The 17,691-nt window shown below is 41.8% G+C and overlaps 1 protein-coding gene across 2 annotated transcripts in view; it reads right to left on the bottom strand.

Moving 5' to 3' along the window:
• Window positions 1–5,456: 5,456 nt before the first annotated feature.
• Window positions 5,457–17,691, bottom strand: part of SAMD13 (sterile alpha motif domain containing 13) — a 14,467-nt gene continuing 2,232 nt past the window's right edge. For both annotated transcript variants that reach the window (XM_014939027.1, XM_014939028.1), the window contains exons 2-4: window positions 16,214–16,298; window positions 12,016–12,127; window positions 5,457–6,735 (exon numbers count right to left, since the gene is read on the bottom strand). In XM_014939027.1, the coding sequence (XP_014794513.1) occupies window positions 6,592–6,735; window positions 12,016–12,127; window positions 16,214–16,298 (341 nt within the window). In that variant the 3' untranslated portion in view covers window positions 5,457–6,591. The remainder of the gene's footprint in view (window positions 6,736–12,015; window positions 12,128–16,213; window positions 16,299–17,691) is intronic.

Here is a 17,691-nt window from a genome sequence, read left to right as displayed (position 1 = left end):
ATCCCTTTCCAGCTAGAAATCTCTATATAAATACTTTTGAAGTTAAAATCACACTATTTGTATACATACAACAGCCAGCCATCTTCATCCTGGAAAGTGCACAGCTGTATCTAGAAAGGAAAATTATTAAATGTCTCCAGTTATAGGATCAAAAACGTCAATTCACATCTCAGCTATAAGTAGGATATAAACTGTTTTCTGATTCTGATTACCATTCACAGCAGGCTGAGACATAAAAGACATGCACATGTACCTGAGTGCATGCACACACACCTGGTCCCATAAGCATACATACATATATCAAGAAATATATGTATAAATGACTGATCTATGGCAATCAAACTAGAAAGAACATGAGCTGGCGTTAGTGGTTACACAGTTTTATTCCAGAGTTTCAGACTCTCAGTGGCACTGAGTTGAAGCCTGCCATGTTCCCTTCAAGATCCATCCCAAATTACCTGCCAGGACAGCAGTTCACCTCTGCCAGGCTCACAAAACCAGAAGTGGGGGAGAGAGCCAGGGAAGGGGCACATGCCCTATGGCTGCCTGCCAGGGAGAGCTGGAGGACTTCATGGGCCTGGGAGGCAGAAGCAAAGGTAACCATTCAGTCCCATTAGCTGACCACAGCGGGTCAGGCACTGCTGCAAGTCAATGGCTGCCCATAGGAACAGGTATTTGTAGCCCAGATCCTGATGGATGGAGATGCACGGGGAGCCAGTCTGGAATGGCAACATAAGGTAACAGAGGCAAGAGAGACTAGAAGATAAGCAGGAAAGGTGGAGGGAAGGAAAAAGGAGGGAGAAATACAGCGATAGTAAAACACATCAGGCAAATCAAAGACGAGAGAGAACAGGAAATAAAATAAGTAAATCAGTGATCACAAGTATCTCGCCTATCTGGCTACTTCAGAGCTGAAAACAAAACCCCAAACCAAACAATATGAGGGACTCAAAACTAGAAAAATAGTGGGGTAGAAAAGCCTTTGGTGCGGAGGGAAACGTAAGTGCAAAAACCAGAGTGCCTGAGTACTGAGGGACGCTTCTGCCACCTCTCAAGAGTGGCAGCAATTCCCACATAAACATCCACATCTGACTGGAAAAGACAAGAATTCAAGTTTCAGTGGCCTTGTACTCCTGCAATGTTTCCAAATCTTCTAGATTACACATATTTACAGATAAAGAAGCCCAGGCAAACTGGCATGTGGTATTTATACCGACTGGAGGAGGGAGCAGAAGAGGAGTATCCTTGCGAAACGGCTGCTACACCCAGGCACACACCCGCTTCCACACTTCTCACTGGGGTTTGGCCACCAGCTTGGAAACAAACTCAGCTGCAAGTTCCTTGCTCTTTACTTCCTCCTGCTGCAATCCACCAGTACAAGACAAAGCAATGCTACTCTTGAATCGGAGATCAGTGCAAATGATGAGCCTTCCCTTCCTTTTTTGATACAATTTAGCTGCTACGAAGTCAGGGGCATCCTCAACGTACCAAGTACTGCAGAGTGTTTATAGAGGGGCAGCTGGATTATAGCAATCATCTGAAAAAGGGAAGAGAACATCTTGAGATGAGTGCAAGCCTGCCGATGCCAAGACATTTGTGGTTGCCTTATCAGCAGATCAGCTGATGACACAGCAGTTACAGCTGCTGATTCTTCCTTTAACAGAGACCTCACGAGTGCAGCGTATAAACACAACAGTGCTCTCCAGTACTCACCAGCAGCCTTCAGCAGCAATGAAACTCTCACATGGAGACCAAAGGCCACTTACAGTCTTCATGGTGCTCCTCCTGGGCTCTCCAGGTGTTTGAGGTTACAGTTGCATTCCCCAAATTTACACTATCAATAGTGTAATAACTCCTGTTATTCTGGGAGTAAGTTGGATACACATCTGGGATCCAAAGGAACATCACTAAATGAAACAACTCCCCAGTTATATGGGCTAAGTGAAAAATAACTTAATGACCTTATTACACTATCATATTAAAAAGAACGCAGCCTTTCCCAACAGGAATGAAAGCTACTTATTAAATCAGTCTGCCCATTATTCCAATGGAGACTGCCCTTGCAGGCTGCCACTGGGCTAACGACTGCCACTGCCCTCTGCATCTCCCCCGGGAAGCTGCTGCCAAAACTGAGCAATGCAGAGGTGAAGGCGTATGGAAGCCTTCAGTGTGATGGAACAAGTCATGGGTGGGCTCTCCTGACTGACACCCCCAAGCACCAAGTCCTCTCATTCTGTTCGATGAAGCAGAAGCCAATCCATTGCCTGGGTATATTGTCCCTGAGGAGAAGGTGAGAAAGTAGAGCAGACCCTTCTGCATTCATCCTGCTGCCTACTGAGCCAGTGATGGTTACACTGGTCACACACACATTTACAGTCAATTGATTTCCCACATGACTTTTGGGCCAAACCCCACTCCTGTAAGGGAAGGAACTGATGTTCTGACTTGGAAGTAAAGAATCAGAGCGGAGACAAAGTGAAATAATGTTTTTTTGGTCCAGTTCAGACTCAGCCTTCAAATTTTAGACAATATTGCCATAAAAAAAAAAAAGAAGAGTGTCGAAGAAAACAGACCATTTAAATGCTGATTTTTAAAAAGATGAAGAGGTTAAAGGACTTGGCAGAATTTGAACATGTTGAAAAACGCAGTTAAAAGAGAGAAGAGTTCATGTAGCAAGTAATCACTGACAGTGAGGGCCTAATGTGACATTTTGCCTGGGCCATTTCTAACCAGGAGTGATGCGTGGGTGGCTACTGCCTTTGCTACAGCTGCCGAGTCTTGTCCTATAGGAGCAGAGAATTTTCTACAAATTGATAAAGTATAGCACATTAGAGCAAACTGTTTTGAAGGGAACAATAACACACAGGGATGGGAGATATCAACAAGCAGACAGAATAATTTTCTCCAGGTTGAGAAAGTGACCTTGGAGAACAGGCAGAGCCACAGCCTCCACACTTTGACAATAATGGCCTTATATGTGCTTTATGTGTGGTACTTGGCACTATATGTGGATGCAAAGAGAACACGCTATGCATTGTGTATCCACAGCTTGAGAGGAAAGCGAACATCAGAGCTGATGAACAATACCAATATATATTGCAAAACCATCATACCAAAAAAAGGCATACTGTAATGATTTTAAATAATTGTTCAAAGTGCTATGAGAGATTTTAATAGACGTGCACTAGTGGTATTATAAAAAGGGTAAGAGGAGTCGCAGGGAAGAGGAGGACCTCGGCTGCAGCACGTCTCCGTGCCCCTGCTGAGTGGCAGCAGAGCAGGGGAGCTGGCTGCTGCTTTGCTCCTTCAGGCTGCCTCCAGGGGAGCGAGGCCACTCTCTAAATCAGTGCTTCAGTCTGAAAGCAAGGAGACCTACAGCACCGGGACCATCCCCACCCTCAAACCCAGCGTCAGCTGAGCAGTGGGACACCTGGCAGCTTAATCACCACCCCAGGCACAGGGAGGGCTTTTAAGGAAGATGGACTCCCCTGGCTGCAGGCACATTAAGGGCATGTTATAAACTGGATTCCTGCATAGCTCTGTGACTCGCAGAAATGCAGTATTGACATGGTATCCTGTAATGCCCATCAGTCACTTCCTCATCTCAACAGCAGCTGTGTTTTCTGCAAGAGGAATGGTAGCTAAAAATAATCTGGCTTTTACTTCCTCTTTCAAACCCTTCAGTCTCTTTTAAAAAGAGGTTTTTTTTGTTCTCCCAGGAACAGTAAGGAGAATGTAACAGACAAATCCAGAAGGGTCACCTGCACAAAGAGAACAGCAACATTAGAAAACTCAGAGAACAGTAGGAAATTACAATAAAGATCAGGGATAGTAAAAAAAATTGTTACAGTTCTGAGCAACATCCTCCAAATTCCCTTTCACTCTTGCAGCGAGGTTTCTGTTAGGTCTCTACTTGTATGAGCCAGTTAGTGGTGCTGATCAAAAGGGGAATATAATCTGGATGTTTCTGAATACATTTGCTCATTAAAACATATTAAAAAAAATGAACAGTGCTCAATAATCACCAAATGTGCTCTCATGGCTGCACAGTGGAGATTTTTACTCCCTCATGGAATAAATATGTTTTATTTAGAATTAATTCTGTGTCATCCATAGATCTACAAAACATGTCAATCCCACCCCAAACATGCAAATGGAGAAAAAGAGAATATTCAATTCATCCTTCAGTAACATAGCACTATGTATTCTCCTCCAACAATAATTCTACAAATACAGGGTTGGTAGGCATCTCCAGACTGCACTACATGCAGCTGCTTTACATAATCCTTTTCATAAACATACCTAATTCTATATGAAAATACTTAAGAGTTTCATGTCTAATTTTTCAATTGTAGCCTATAATTAGCCTGATACAGACTGTACCTGAAAACCCCCTGAGGCAGAGACAATGCTCTCAATTTGAATCTAGTCTTCCAGAAGATCCCTACTCCCAGTAGGCATCTCTGGACACTACCAAACTATAAATAAAATCGTAAACAGAATTCAGACTGTGACTTACAAACCTGCTGCTAACCGACCCATACCTGAAGTGAGCACAGGGCAAGGCACAGAAAGAGAAATGGTAAATACTTCCCCATCTCCTATTATGCATCTCAGATTCCAAATAAATATGTTGTACAATGTAAAGGTTAGAAAGTATACAAGAAAGCATGCTGCTGTATATAGTTTATGTATTATACCATATGCTGTGAGCTTTACCTACAGCATAGCTATTAACGTGGCTTTATCCCTTCTCAAATCTCACCACCAGAAACCACCAGCAACTCTCCTAGCACTGCAGCATCAACAGCCACCTCGCAGTTGGCCAAATCACAAGTAAAGGCAGGGCCACCAACTAGGTAGGAGATTACATGGGAGCTTCTCCCTCCTCTGCCTGAATCCTGTCCCCACTTGATGGAAAGCACCACACTCTTACCTTCTCCCTTCTCAGCTGTAGCCCCTCACCATTTCCACTTTCACTACACTCTCCTGCTTATTGCCTATTTCCCTGGTTCCTCTGCTCAGCCCCCACAGATGCAACCCCACATCCCAATGCCAGGGGTCATCACAAAGCTCTCTGGGCCAGAGAAGGTGGTGAGCCCAGAGAGCGCTTAGCAGAGAGAGCAGAGAGTGTGGGCTCTCTCCCAGGCGCTGGGCCAGAGAAGGTGGTGAGCCCAGAGAGTGCTTAGCACCACGTGTGGGCTCTCTCCCAGGCATTCTGGGGTAAATCACCCTGCTGTTCTGGGGTAAATCACCCTGCTGTCCTGGGCCAGCGCGGTGCCTCTGTGCCACTGACAGCTCCAGGAAGGGATAAGAGAAGCACAGGTGTTACTGGTGTACTGTGGCCAGGGCTTCTCCTTCAGTGGGATATACACTAGGTAAGAAAAAGCAAAAATAATCAAATCTTTTAATATCTTGGTAGGTGATGTTAAAAGCAATCGCAAGAACGTAGAATATTAAGTAGGTTTTGGTACCTTTTTAATGGAAAAATGGGGAAAAATAGGAGCTCCAATATACCACAACAAAGAAACACAGGAAGTAAAAGATTTGTCAAATAAACTGAATCCAAACATAAGCAATGCTTTATTGGGATATAGCAAGCAACCTATCAAATAGGGAACTGGTACAAACAGATTGAACAAGACTCTCTTTTAACAGAGATGTATGGTGACGAGACAGCTTCTTTCAGTTTTTAAAACAAGTATTCAAACCATTAAGTAAAGCATTAAAAAAAAATCAACCATTACAACACCAACGACAGACAATATTAAAAATGTGCAGAATTTTACTCTTTTTACAAATTTCTGCATAATATTAGAAAACAAGTTATAAATTAAAAAAAGGAATAAAATGAAGCTTTTTTTGCTTTGCAAAGCAACACAAACTTTTAAAAAAACAACTGTACTTTACACAGGACTACTATTAAAAACAGGTGAAAACAAGCTGAAAATTTAAAATACAGCAAAAAATACACAACCCAGTTTCACCTGTCAGCAACACCTTCTGCTATCGAAGGGGTTATGTTAGTTGTAGCTTTAAACATTGCAGCATATCATGAGTAAACCTTAATAAGGTCAAAATAGGACCCTCTGCAAAAAAGGGTGAGTTGGCAAGTATCAGTCCCATCCTAAAATTATAAGTAGCAATAATTTTAGTAGGTCTTTAGTGTAAACCAAAACCTACTTGAATTGGTTTCTCTCTCCCAAAGATGCACATAAACTTCATTTGGGTGGAGGTTTTGGGTTTTTTTTGGTATTTTAAGTCATGAAATCAAGAACATGTCTGGCTCAAAAATGAGAATGACATAGCTCCCTTTTGTTCTGGGTACAGTGATGTAGCTATCTCAACATGCTCATTGACACTTCCTAAAAGAGAAAATCATTATGTACTATTTAAAAAATACACACTACCTCTCTCAATTCAGACTCAGTATATAGTATATTGCCAACTCTATCCAATAGGATATATAATGTAATTTGGTTTATATTCTTAATAGATATATTCTCTCTTTACAAAGTTCCATCACATGAAACCAAATTGCTTATTTTTGCAATTGTTTGAGGCACAACATGACCCCAATTAGACAATTCACTATAAAGAGCTGTTCTTTAGATGTTGTGTCTGTAGAGGTTTTACGTGATATTCATAGATTTTCAGCGCAGGCCCCAGTTTTAATGAAAGTCCAGTCAGTACATCATTCCTTGTCATCAACAGTAATGATTTGCCATCAATTTCCTATAAGAAGAATTGATAAAGAGTTGATAAACACAAATGTATGATCTAACAGATGAGAACAGTCATGCAACAAATGGAAGACTACTACAGAGCATCCATGGGAAAAGAAATAGTAGCCTTTATTTTCCAGAAACTATGTTCGTAGCTGCTAAATTCTGCTGTCTGCTTTTCAAGTGCTCACCTGTCCTAAGACATAAAGATTATTTAGCCAAACACAAAACCCAAATGAGCCTTATTTCAAAACTCCCTCCTTGTAAATCTGTTTCAAATTAATAGGTACATGTACAGATGCCTAATTATCAGCCATTAAGGGAAGGATAGTCTTAAGAAGGAGGTTTATGAAGTGCATTTCAGAAGAATTACCATTGACAGCGATATGCAAGTTTGAACTAGTCAGTATCTGCTAATAACTTCAGTTGCCTTCTTAAAAGGCCAATCTTCCCATGCGTCCTGTAGGGAGAAGAAAAGAAAAAAAAAAAAAAAAAAAAAAAAAAAAAAGACTCCTGCAATCAGAAGTTTTAGACGGGCCTGTGGAGCTCAACACTCTGAGGGAACTTCTTTTCCTCCACCTACAATGAAAGAGGCGAAGAGCAGCAACTTCCAGCTTAAGTCTCAAAACCTCCTACTTGTTCCTGCTTAAAAGTCCCTCTTTTAAATCACAGATATGTTGTGGTTTGATTTTTCTTTTCTCTGAAAATTTGGCTTTCTGATCTATTGAGATTAGAAAACCTGTAGGCCTTGGCACTTTTTCCACCTCAAAACCTTGTCGTATGTTTGAAAACTACTTGTAAATGATATTTCAAAGGTTAAAATGGAAGAGAAAGAATCCACATCTCTCAACCGCCATCTCCATTTCAGACATGGAGCCATCCTTTTCTTACACATTCCTACAGTTCAATCACATTGCACTACTCAGGAAACAGGAGCTACAGCTACACAACAATGCATTGACTGGTGTCTCACAACACAGTCAGACCTCTAAAGGTCATCATAGCCCAAAGAAGCATATAGCCTTATGGTGTTCTTCTGCACCAGACTTCACTCTGCTGTTGCATTCTTTTTTACTTTCAATTAAAAAAAAAACTATTAAATGTTGAATTTGTTATCAACAGTCAACAAGTAGTTCAAATGCTTGCATATATTGTTGTTTTCCATGATAAAATATTACCAAAATTTTGTATTTTTATAAATATTATAAACAACACACATTAATTTATCCCACTGCAGCACCTTCCTTAGAAATACTAATTGTTGTCTTGGAAATGTCAGAGATCCCATCCTTGATTACAACTCAACATGAAAAGAGGAAGACTTATATTAGAGTTCAGCATGAATTTGTCAAGACAGATCTCTCTTATGATTTGATAAAGTTTATAAATACAAACACAAACCACAACATAGTCAAGGATCAGCTGAAAGTGGAATTTCTTTAAAATCTCCCCAAATGATATGACTGCTAATCGCTCAGAGGCTTGCAATGTAACAGTATTTCTAAAATAAAAGAAGTTTCCAATATTCTTTTACCCAATTATAGCAGGTGTCTTTCCGATTTCTGTTGAGAATGTTAATGATTAAAACCAGTTTCTATCCTCTCTTTTGCATTCGTCACAACTCTTTCTGTGGGCATTTTGACACCACTGAGTACTTTGCTCTTTGCTATGACCGATCTAAAATTGCCTTCAACGATGCTATGGAGGAAGAACAGCCTCCAGCTTGGTAGGATCCAAATGAAGTAAATCCTTTACCTGGAGCAGGAGAGACTCAAAGAATAGGAAAAAAGCATCTGTTCCTTTCCCTTCCTCTTCTTCCACACAGTTCCCCAGGGATGCTAGCAATGTTGGGAACTGCTAGGGCTTTTGTTGAATAGTAAACTGATTCTCTAAACATAGCTAGGTAGAAATGAGTGATTATGTATTCAGAATTCTAGTTTTATTATATCTTTGTGTGTATTGTAAGCTTCACCTCTTCTGTTTTTAGTTTTCCACAAACCCGCTTCTGTAGATTTGTCATAGTCATTCCATTATTTGGCAACAGGTAAGATTTTGTACGCTTCAGCGACGTCTCTGAATTTCTTCTCTGCTACTTATCCATTTTCTGTTTTGGGTTTGTTTTTTTTTTTCAGGACGCAACTAATGCCAGCTTTCACCATGCCTCTTCAACATCATGTGTAGAAGCACCCCTCTGCACAACTGGAGTTAATAGTAATTCCCCACTGTGCCAGGATGACCTCAGCAGCAATAGCAGATTGTCTTCAGCAAATAACCAGAGGACCAGTTGAGCTTCAAGTCCTCCCAGCACTCTTTCTGCTCTTTCTCCAAGTGACTGAGAACTCTAAGATTTTACAGTGCAGCTGACATAAAAGCATGGCAGCCAGCATGCTGGAAAGCAGCGGTGGACACAAGGTAGCATTAAACTCCAGTTTCCCTTCTGGTAAGACGTTGCAGTGAGGCCAACAAACTACCATTGGGTTAATTTGGCTTATCTGGCTACTGCAATACTGATGGTTAAGAAGCCACATGGGCAATAATGAAGGTCAGGCATATTGCCAGCAGGTCTCGAGACGTGGCAAACAGCTTCAGTCCTTGAGTGAGCCACAGTCCCCTGTGCTCCCAGAGAAAGCTCAGCCACGTACTGGCAGGCGACCATTCTTTGAAGATCTTCAAGAACACCCTCACTTTGCATCTCTGCCTCTCTCTTTAGTTATCCTATGCCCCCACTTCCTGATGTTACAGTGTTTTTTTTTTATTGGGCAACATCTTTCAACTGAATCTCTTTTCATCAGTGAGCTCTTTTGACTTGCTGACATCAATGGAACTCCAAAGAGGAGTAGCATATAATCATCATACAATCATCACTTCTTAGCAGCACTTACAATACAGTTTTAATAAAACATTCTGCAGTCCTTAAAACGTCTTCTCATTTTCCTTAAAATGTTGTAAGAAAAATACAGGCCTTAAAAATTCCTTGAGTCATTTGCTTTGGGTGAGTCCAGATGTATTTAGGCTCATCAAAATAAAGTGTGGACTCAGTTACTGCTGTGTGAGAGCTGAATGTAATAACAGATCCCATGATTACACTCTGGACTGTGGATGTTTTGCAAGGAAATCATTGTGCTACCCCTACTGAAGAAGTTCAGTGGAAAACAATTTCCCAGTGTTTTAAGTGAAACTGAATACTTTCCTTTACCATTTACAACCTCATTCCCCTTCAAATACATATTCAGGGCAGTAACAGATCAAATGAACTTAGGTTTCTAGGGCCCATGCAAGCTACACTAAAAACGGCAGAGAAAACCAGAGATGGCCAGAGCTTCAGCTGCCTGGTGACTGTAGACAGATGGCTAAAGGTTCAACGTGCACCTGATGGCACTGCAATACCTGGAAGGCCTGGGAGATCCTGGTAACAAATCCCATAAGTACACAGAGTTAAGCTTTGTGGCTAGCAAACAGTGTAGAGAAAACAGATCACCACTGGTAAGAGGTTAGGGATTGCTCCCAGGGCTGTTCCTGGTGCAGACAAGGAATGGGCTTGCAGAGCTGGCATGGAGAACCAGACGCTTGCTGCTCCTTGTGCTGCTCATGGAATGGAGGAGGCAGGAAGTGGAAATGACTTCTGCTGTGAGTGTCCATCCCACACCTCCTGGCCGCATCCTGGTGGCAGCTGTCAGCCCCTCTCTCCAAGGCTTTGGCATAAAGTGAAGTTGGCAGTGGAATCACAGCCACATTCCTGCCCATGGCTACCCTAGCAGAGCTCTGGCAACACATTGCTAAAAAGCAGCTTACTTCAGCTCTCCGCCTCTGAAGCCACTTGCCCTCGCTGCAGAATACTAATAAAACCTTTACACTCTACTTCTATGCTGCTTTCCATCAGGCTGTTGCAAATTGCTTTGCCAAAACTCGTGAGTTAGCCTCACCTTGCTGCTGCAAGATCAGTAGTAATTACTGCAGTGTTATTGACAAGCCAGCTGAGGTACAGAGAGGTTAAGATATTTGATGAAAGTCAGAGGTATCTGTCAGTATAAGGAAAAAAACCCCAGAGGCTGCAATTACTTTGCCTGTGTGGGTTTTTTTAAGCCACGTTTCCAGGGCTGTTGAGGAGACACGGATGCTGGTATTAAGGAATGGATACACTTGATTTTTTTGCCTGTTTACCCATCTTCAAATTCTGAAAAATTAGTAGCAGCTGCAGAAAGAGCCTCTCTCTGCACCCTGCCAGAGAACTACCCAACACCAGGCTTTTCACCCCCAAGAACAAAGAGCTAAATTTAGATACTTTTATTATACTCATCAATTATAATCAGATGGGATTTCACTGCCCAGGTGCAGAAGGTCAGCAAGATTAACTTGACCAACAGTAACGTTATTTCACATTAGATGTACAGTTTCCCTGCAACGCTGCCAATAACTTGCACTAGCTCAGTGCCTTGGAAGGGCAAGCCATCTATTCTGATAACTAAATACTAGTGTTGGTAACTAATTTCCTGGTAGTCACATGGAAACCTATAGACTTACTGGGGAAGGTGCTGAACTGACAATCTGGAGATGTAAGTTCCTTCTCTATGGAACAGGTGGGCTGTAGGCCAAGTAAGGCAGCTTCCCCATCCCACCCCGCTAACAGCCCTTACCAGTGTGCTGACAGCCAAGTTACAAGGGACCACAGGACTGTTAAGGTCTTTGCTGATCAAATCTACCAAAGAAGTCATCCATTAGCATCAGCAGTTACAAGACCCAACCTCTTTCTCAGACTGAGTCCTACAAGCATGCTGCTCCTCTGCCTAGACAGATTCTTCCCCTTTATTGCCAACTTGTCCTTTCCCTCTTCACTTGCCCTGCCAAGCTCAATGCAACACAGCAGCCCCTTTTTCACCCTAGGTCTTCAAAAGCAACTGGCTTGTTGGGAGCCCTGGATTTTATAATTACTCATTACTGTATTTGCACAATACACTGAGGAAGAAGGGAACTACCACTCATGTTTTAAATAAGAAAAGAGTGAAACTGAGTGGGTTGTAGAGGGAGACTGAGTCCAAGCCAGAAAGTTAGTTTAGATTCCTCACCTTTCAGATTACTTTTAAACAAACTCCAACCCATTATCAACACCTTGTAGCACAATATTATTACTCGAAGATCATAGTCGCATGGATTTTCACCCAATAACAGACTTAAATCCCCCCATTAATGTGGGATTTTTACTCCCATTTAAAAATACGTAACCAGGTCCATGGCAAAAAGGTGCAATGTGAGAAACTGGTGGCAGTCAAAAGGTGTTTCCTAACAGATTTACCTGTTCTTGAAAAGCATTGGCTTGTTCTTCAAATCCAGCTGTTCTGAAATAATTCACAACATCGATAACAGCCCAGTCAGCAGGATCCGGAGGTCTCCCGTTCTCTACTGAACTGCAAAGTGCAAATCCAGACAAGTAATCACTAAATGTGTGCAGAGTGTCTGCTGCTGCTGCTTTGTGCACACCCCATGTAGATCCCCCTCCTTCCTTGTTCCTCCAGACACAGTATCTTTTGACACACACACACACATACACACCCCCCTGCCCTGATACAGAATAGTCACTCCTGTTCTCTTCCCATTCAAAGACGTGATGCTGGGGACAACTGAGGTACCTCTCTCTTCAAAAAAGAAGAAAGTATATGAATCTTTATATCACCAAAGGTAATCAGTCAGGATCTTTCCCTGCCAAGCGTGCTGCTTTTGCAGCTGAAGAACAAAGACTACCATGACTGAGGTACCAAATCCCTGTCTTTCAAGACTACAGCTTGTTTTCAGCTACCAAGTACTTATAAAGAATTGAAGTATGTGGACTATTCCTTTCCCAGATGAGACTGTGCTTCCTCGTGGTACTACCGGAAACCGTCTCTACCTTGGAAAAAAAAAAAAACAAAAACTACTAAGGAAGAGAGGCACCAATGATTGCACTAATTGCTCAATATAGAAAATGTCCCAAGATTGTTTTTGGACTCATCTTTGGAAAGATCTATGTACTTTTGAAATAGCTATGAATCTGAGAAAACATCTGTTAAACACAATCAGAATTAATTCCTTCTCTGATGGACCTCCGGCAATTGCTTTCCACAGTAGCAAAAACAACCAGTCATTCATATTAAAATCCTTATCCTGCATTTCCTAACCTCAACCTGCCATCATCCTATCTCAGATTACTGTTATTTGCAGATAGACAAAGGTTAAAAAAGACACAGTGTGCTTGATTGCTTTTCTATACCAATTTAGGAGGATGAAGAGCAAGACATCAAAAGAAATTCTTTAACATATTTCTCCAACTGAAAGTCCCAAAGTTCATGCCTAAAGTTCATGCCTACATTTCCACTCTTCTGCATGCTTAAGCATAATGCTAATGAAGAAAAATCAAAAAAATGCATAGATCAGGGCAGATGTCAGAATCCTGGCTATTTCAGGTCGTGAAGCTTAGAGGCAGGACTGATTTTCAACAGCACCAGCTGGAAATGAAACACAGATTATATTCTCCTGACAGCATTTTTATTCTGTCCTTCAAGTTTTTCTTTTCCAACTGTCACACCACCTCTGTCTTGCCTGGACTTGCATACCTTTCAGAAAAATAACTGAGCAAATCAAGAGCCACAAAGAGAAGCAAGCAGAATCACATATAGTGCCTCCCATCACTGTTTCTAACAGCATCCCAGTTTCTGCAACTAGCTGAGCCCTGCGAAGGAGGACTCGTAAACGCAATGATTTTTGCTTCTCCCCTAACTCTTTGAATGTACCCTTCAATACAGCGACAAGGTTCTGGCCCTAGAGACTCACACTGCAGCCTCAATATCACACTGCAGCCTGCACTTGGTCTTCTAAATGCAGTTTCTTTCACTTATCACACGAAATATACACATATCTCAGAGTAATGAACAAAGGGCCAGTTTCTTACTTTTGCTCATCAAGTAATGACTTACTTTATGAATTGCTTTACTGATTGTGATTACGTAGAAAGGCAACACTCAGCAAAATTGAAAATGAGACTATCTAGCCTTATCAAAGCTGCCTCTTTTTTTTTTTTTAATCAAAGAATGCCTTTCAATTAAGATTTTTGGTGTTGTGCACATTCTGATGCTTAAGAAGTAAAATATGAAAAGCACCACACAAAACCTACACACAATGTGCTGTAAAAGCAGCATTTGAAGAATTATATTTATATCTTTGGGTTTTCCCTAAGACATACACTATCACTTCCAATGACTTATCTTCTACTTAAAATAAACAAACAAAATCCCAATATTTTAAAAAACACCACAATAAATCCTAAAAGATATTTAATTTAATTATTCCTAAACAGCAAATAAAAGATTCAATCTGTAAAAATACCTTCTAACTGTATTTTGCTTACTTCCCCAAACATTTTGATTTCAAGCTAAATATGGTCCCAAACCCTCTTTCCCACAATTTTGTATTTCAGCCCAGGTGCATTAGGTCTTCGTGTAGCTCTTCTTCTACAGCTTGGGAACTACAGCTTGGTCCAGCCCCATCCTGGGCTCAACTGCAATGACTTCAGGGGCTCTCCTTTAGTCATTAACTAATGACGGGAAATAATTGCAAATTCCTGCCTCAAGGCATAGTATCATGCTGGACCTCAAGTGGAGCCAATTTCCACAGCTACAGCTGCAGAAGGCTCAAAGGCACCCTGGATTTTAACCCATCTATCCACGCAGATGCTCATTTGGCTCCTAGACTTTAACAGCCTCCTCCTTGCCCTGCTGTTGCACATGGCTCTATTCTATATAGACAAGAAAAGGGAATATATAACAGCCATGGCTTAGCCATACACTAGTTTATGCCAGACACCCTGGATGCTGTAAAATCTTAAGAGGACTGGCATTTTAGGCTTTGTAATGAGATGCTAGATGCACTGATAACGAACAAAGATTAGGCTTGTCTGCTTTTCACCACTGTCCCTAGGCCTTTATTGCCACCATGTGGCAGAAGCAGCAAGGCCTGAAAGACAGTGAAAAAAACAGATTTTATACAAGCTATTTATAACCCCTTCAAGAAAGTGCCAAATACTTCCTTTGTAGATACAAGCACATACATGCTGCATACATTCCTTTAGAAACCACAGCTCGTGATCAGTTTAATTACAATCCCCATCAGATTAAAAAAGCCACTTTCACAATTAGTAGTTGAGCCTTTATCGCCTAAGCCTCAGGGGAAAATGGCTAAATGTAAACTGTCCTTGCTTTGACTGCCTCCCTTCTCCTCCCACCACCGAGTCCTCATTGTAGAAGCAGGACTGCCAACTGAAGGTGGCTTCTGAGGGATGTACTCGATATAATCTATTCATAGTCACTGATTAGAAAAATGCATTTTATGTTGTTGTGGTGTAACCAGCGTCTCAAGTGAAGGGGGAGCATGCTGATCTTAATGGCTGCCATTAGATCTTTTGATGCTGTGTCATAATCAGGTGTCTTATCAGCATTCTGAAGTGACCATTAGCTTTATTTATATTACCCTAGTGCCTGGGAGTCTAAGCATTGTCAAATTTTCTTAGAAGGCTTACAGAAAAGAGAACTGAAGGAGAAGAATAAAGTGGAGCTTTGAAGAAGTGTTGCAGTTTGAGAGGCCAGACTACAAACTCTCTCTAGTACATTTCTTTGTGTCTAAATTTGGTTTGTTTGTTTGTTTTTTTAATATATATATATATGTATATATCTGTCGTAGCACAGCTTCTACAACCCTACAGCAGCAAGGCCAAATTTCTCCACACTGATCTCCACTTCTCAGATCACAACTTCATTCAGAATTGCTAGTCCTAATCTAAGAATTGCTAGTCCTAATCTAAGAATCGCTGACCTTTGAGGATATGGAAAAGCCTCCAAAACAGCCCCTTTGCCTTAGCCTGCAATCTACTAAAGAAAATTGTAAAGCAGTGCACACCATCTTATTCCCACCCTAAGCCTGAAGTAAAAACACAGCAGTTTAGGGCTTCTCCAGTAAATAGCTTAAAGTATCTCTTCCAAAAGAGAACTGACACCAAAGACACATGCCACTGCTACTTCTCAGATCTAGACAGGTGGGCAGTCAGCAAAGAGGGGTGTATGTCTCTCTGAATGAGACAGTGAGGCTTCCACTGAAGACACTTCTCTCCATCAGGCACCAGTTCTGCAACAGCCCCTAGCAGAGAGGTGAGCAGAGGCAGAGGATTGGTTACAGTGCTACCCCTTGCTTTATTTTCTGGCTGAGAGGAAAAAATCAACAGAGAAAGGTATACCCCTAACTTAAGTTACTAGCTTTTACATCTCTCCATTGCTATACAGTCCTCCCACGTATCATTTTTAATCAATTCAGCGCCCAAGACTCTTCTATTTAGAAGCTGGAATACAATAAAAATAATTGATGGGGAAGGTTTGAAATGAGCAGAGACGGAAGTGCCCACCATTGCCAAACGCATTAAAACTACAATCCACGTGCTGTTTATATAAACTGAACACTATGGATTCACTTACTTTTTGACATCCAGAGAGCCATTTTCCTTGTTTTCCATGTCAACAGTTAGCATCGGGAGGATAGAGGTTTCTTTTACTTCAGCAACTGATCAATAGGGGGGAAAAAAGCTGTGTTTAATTATTGATAGTATGAAAAGAGCAACATAACGTAACAGAAACAAGCATTCTAAAGGGACACAACCATGTTTCCACCTAAGAGCGAAGGTGCTGTCAAAACCTGTTTCTCAGAAGCCTGGCAAAGCTGATAATGGCTAAAGAACTAGGAAAAGTTGACCTGCACTTGAAACACAAAAAATATTTCATGCCTTAAAATCAAGGAAGGTAATGTTACATTTAATCCTTTTTGAAACTAATTAAATTTAGATCAAACTATACATTCATACAGATAGAGATTGACCTACAATATATAGCTAGATATCATCAGAGCTTATTATGTCTTTAGACATCCTGCTGTACAGAGGACCCAAACAGATGTATGATCTTATCCCTAGTGAGGTTCTGAAATCCATAGCCTTGTTTTACCAATGGGGAATGCGGAATACAGATAAGCACATAGTGACTTACACCCATCTCATACACAAAGCTGGTAAGCAGAGTTAGTAAATGAGCACCAAACTCCTGAGGCCTAAATCTGTATTTTACCCTTAAGATCACCCTTCCTGCACTTGCACAGCTTCTTCTATAGGTATGGTATATACAGAGTTCTGAAAATGAAAGGAGCATACGAAGGACATGGGAGAAAATCTGGTTTGTTTCCCTCCTCGCAGCATGCTGGAGTACTTTCACCACACAGCTTTTTCCACCACTCCACGGAACATCCAGAAATGACTGGAGCCTTTTCTTTCTGTTCTCAAATAAGCTATTTCTATTTCAGAGACCACCAAAGAACTGACCAAGGACTCTAGATGTTCCTGCTGTAGCATTAATGGATGCCAGTGAAATGTCACAGAGCTTGGGGAAGTACAGAATAGGGAAATCCCGCTCTTCAGCTAAAACTTCACAAAAATAGAGGACAGCAATTAATAATGCTGTTAAAGAAAAGAGAAAAAAAAAAAGAGAGACCCGTTCTCATACAGCTAGCAGCAAGTAAAACACCAAGAAAACGGCAACAAAGTAATGGAAAAGATGCTTCTCCCTGCACCACTGACCGAGTAACTCAACGCATTCCTCAAATCACTTCGTGGTTCACCTGAGGTGACAGCCGACGACAACGGCACCAGCACTGCCTGCGGAAGGTCCCCTCGCCCCACCGCCACCCCGGGCTGGGGCAGGGCACCTCCCGCCGCCCCGCGCAGCCACCGGGGGTCGGGGGGAGCTACCGGGGGGGGTTGGAGAGGGGGGACACCCTTCCTCCGCGGCGGGATTAATATCCCGGCTCCGCCGGGACTGTGTGACACGCGTGCACCGTTTCACAAGCATCTCCGAAACCGCTCCCCAGGCAGCGCTGCACCGCACTGACATATTATTTTTTTGGCTGG

The sequence above is a fragment of the Calidris pugnax genome, unplaced genomic scaffold, assembly GCF_001431845.1.
Source record: "Calidris pugnax isolate Ruff unplaced genomic scaffold, ASM143184v1 scaffold18, whole genome shotgun sequence".
NCBI lineage: Eukaryota > Metazoa > Chordata > Aves > Charadriiformes > Scolopacidae > Calidris > Calidris pugnax.
This window is presented reverse-complemented; position numbering and strand designations above follow the sequence as displayed.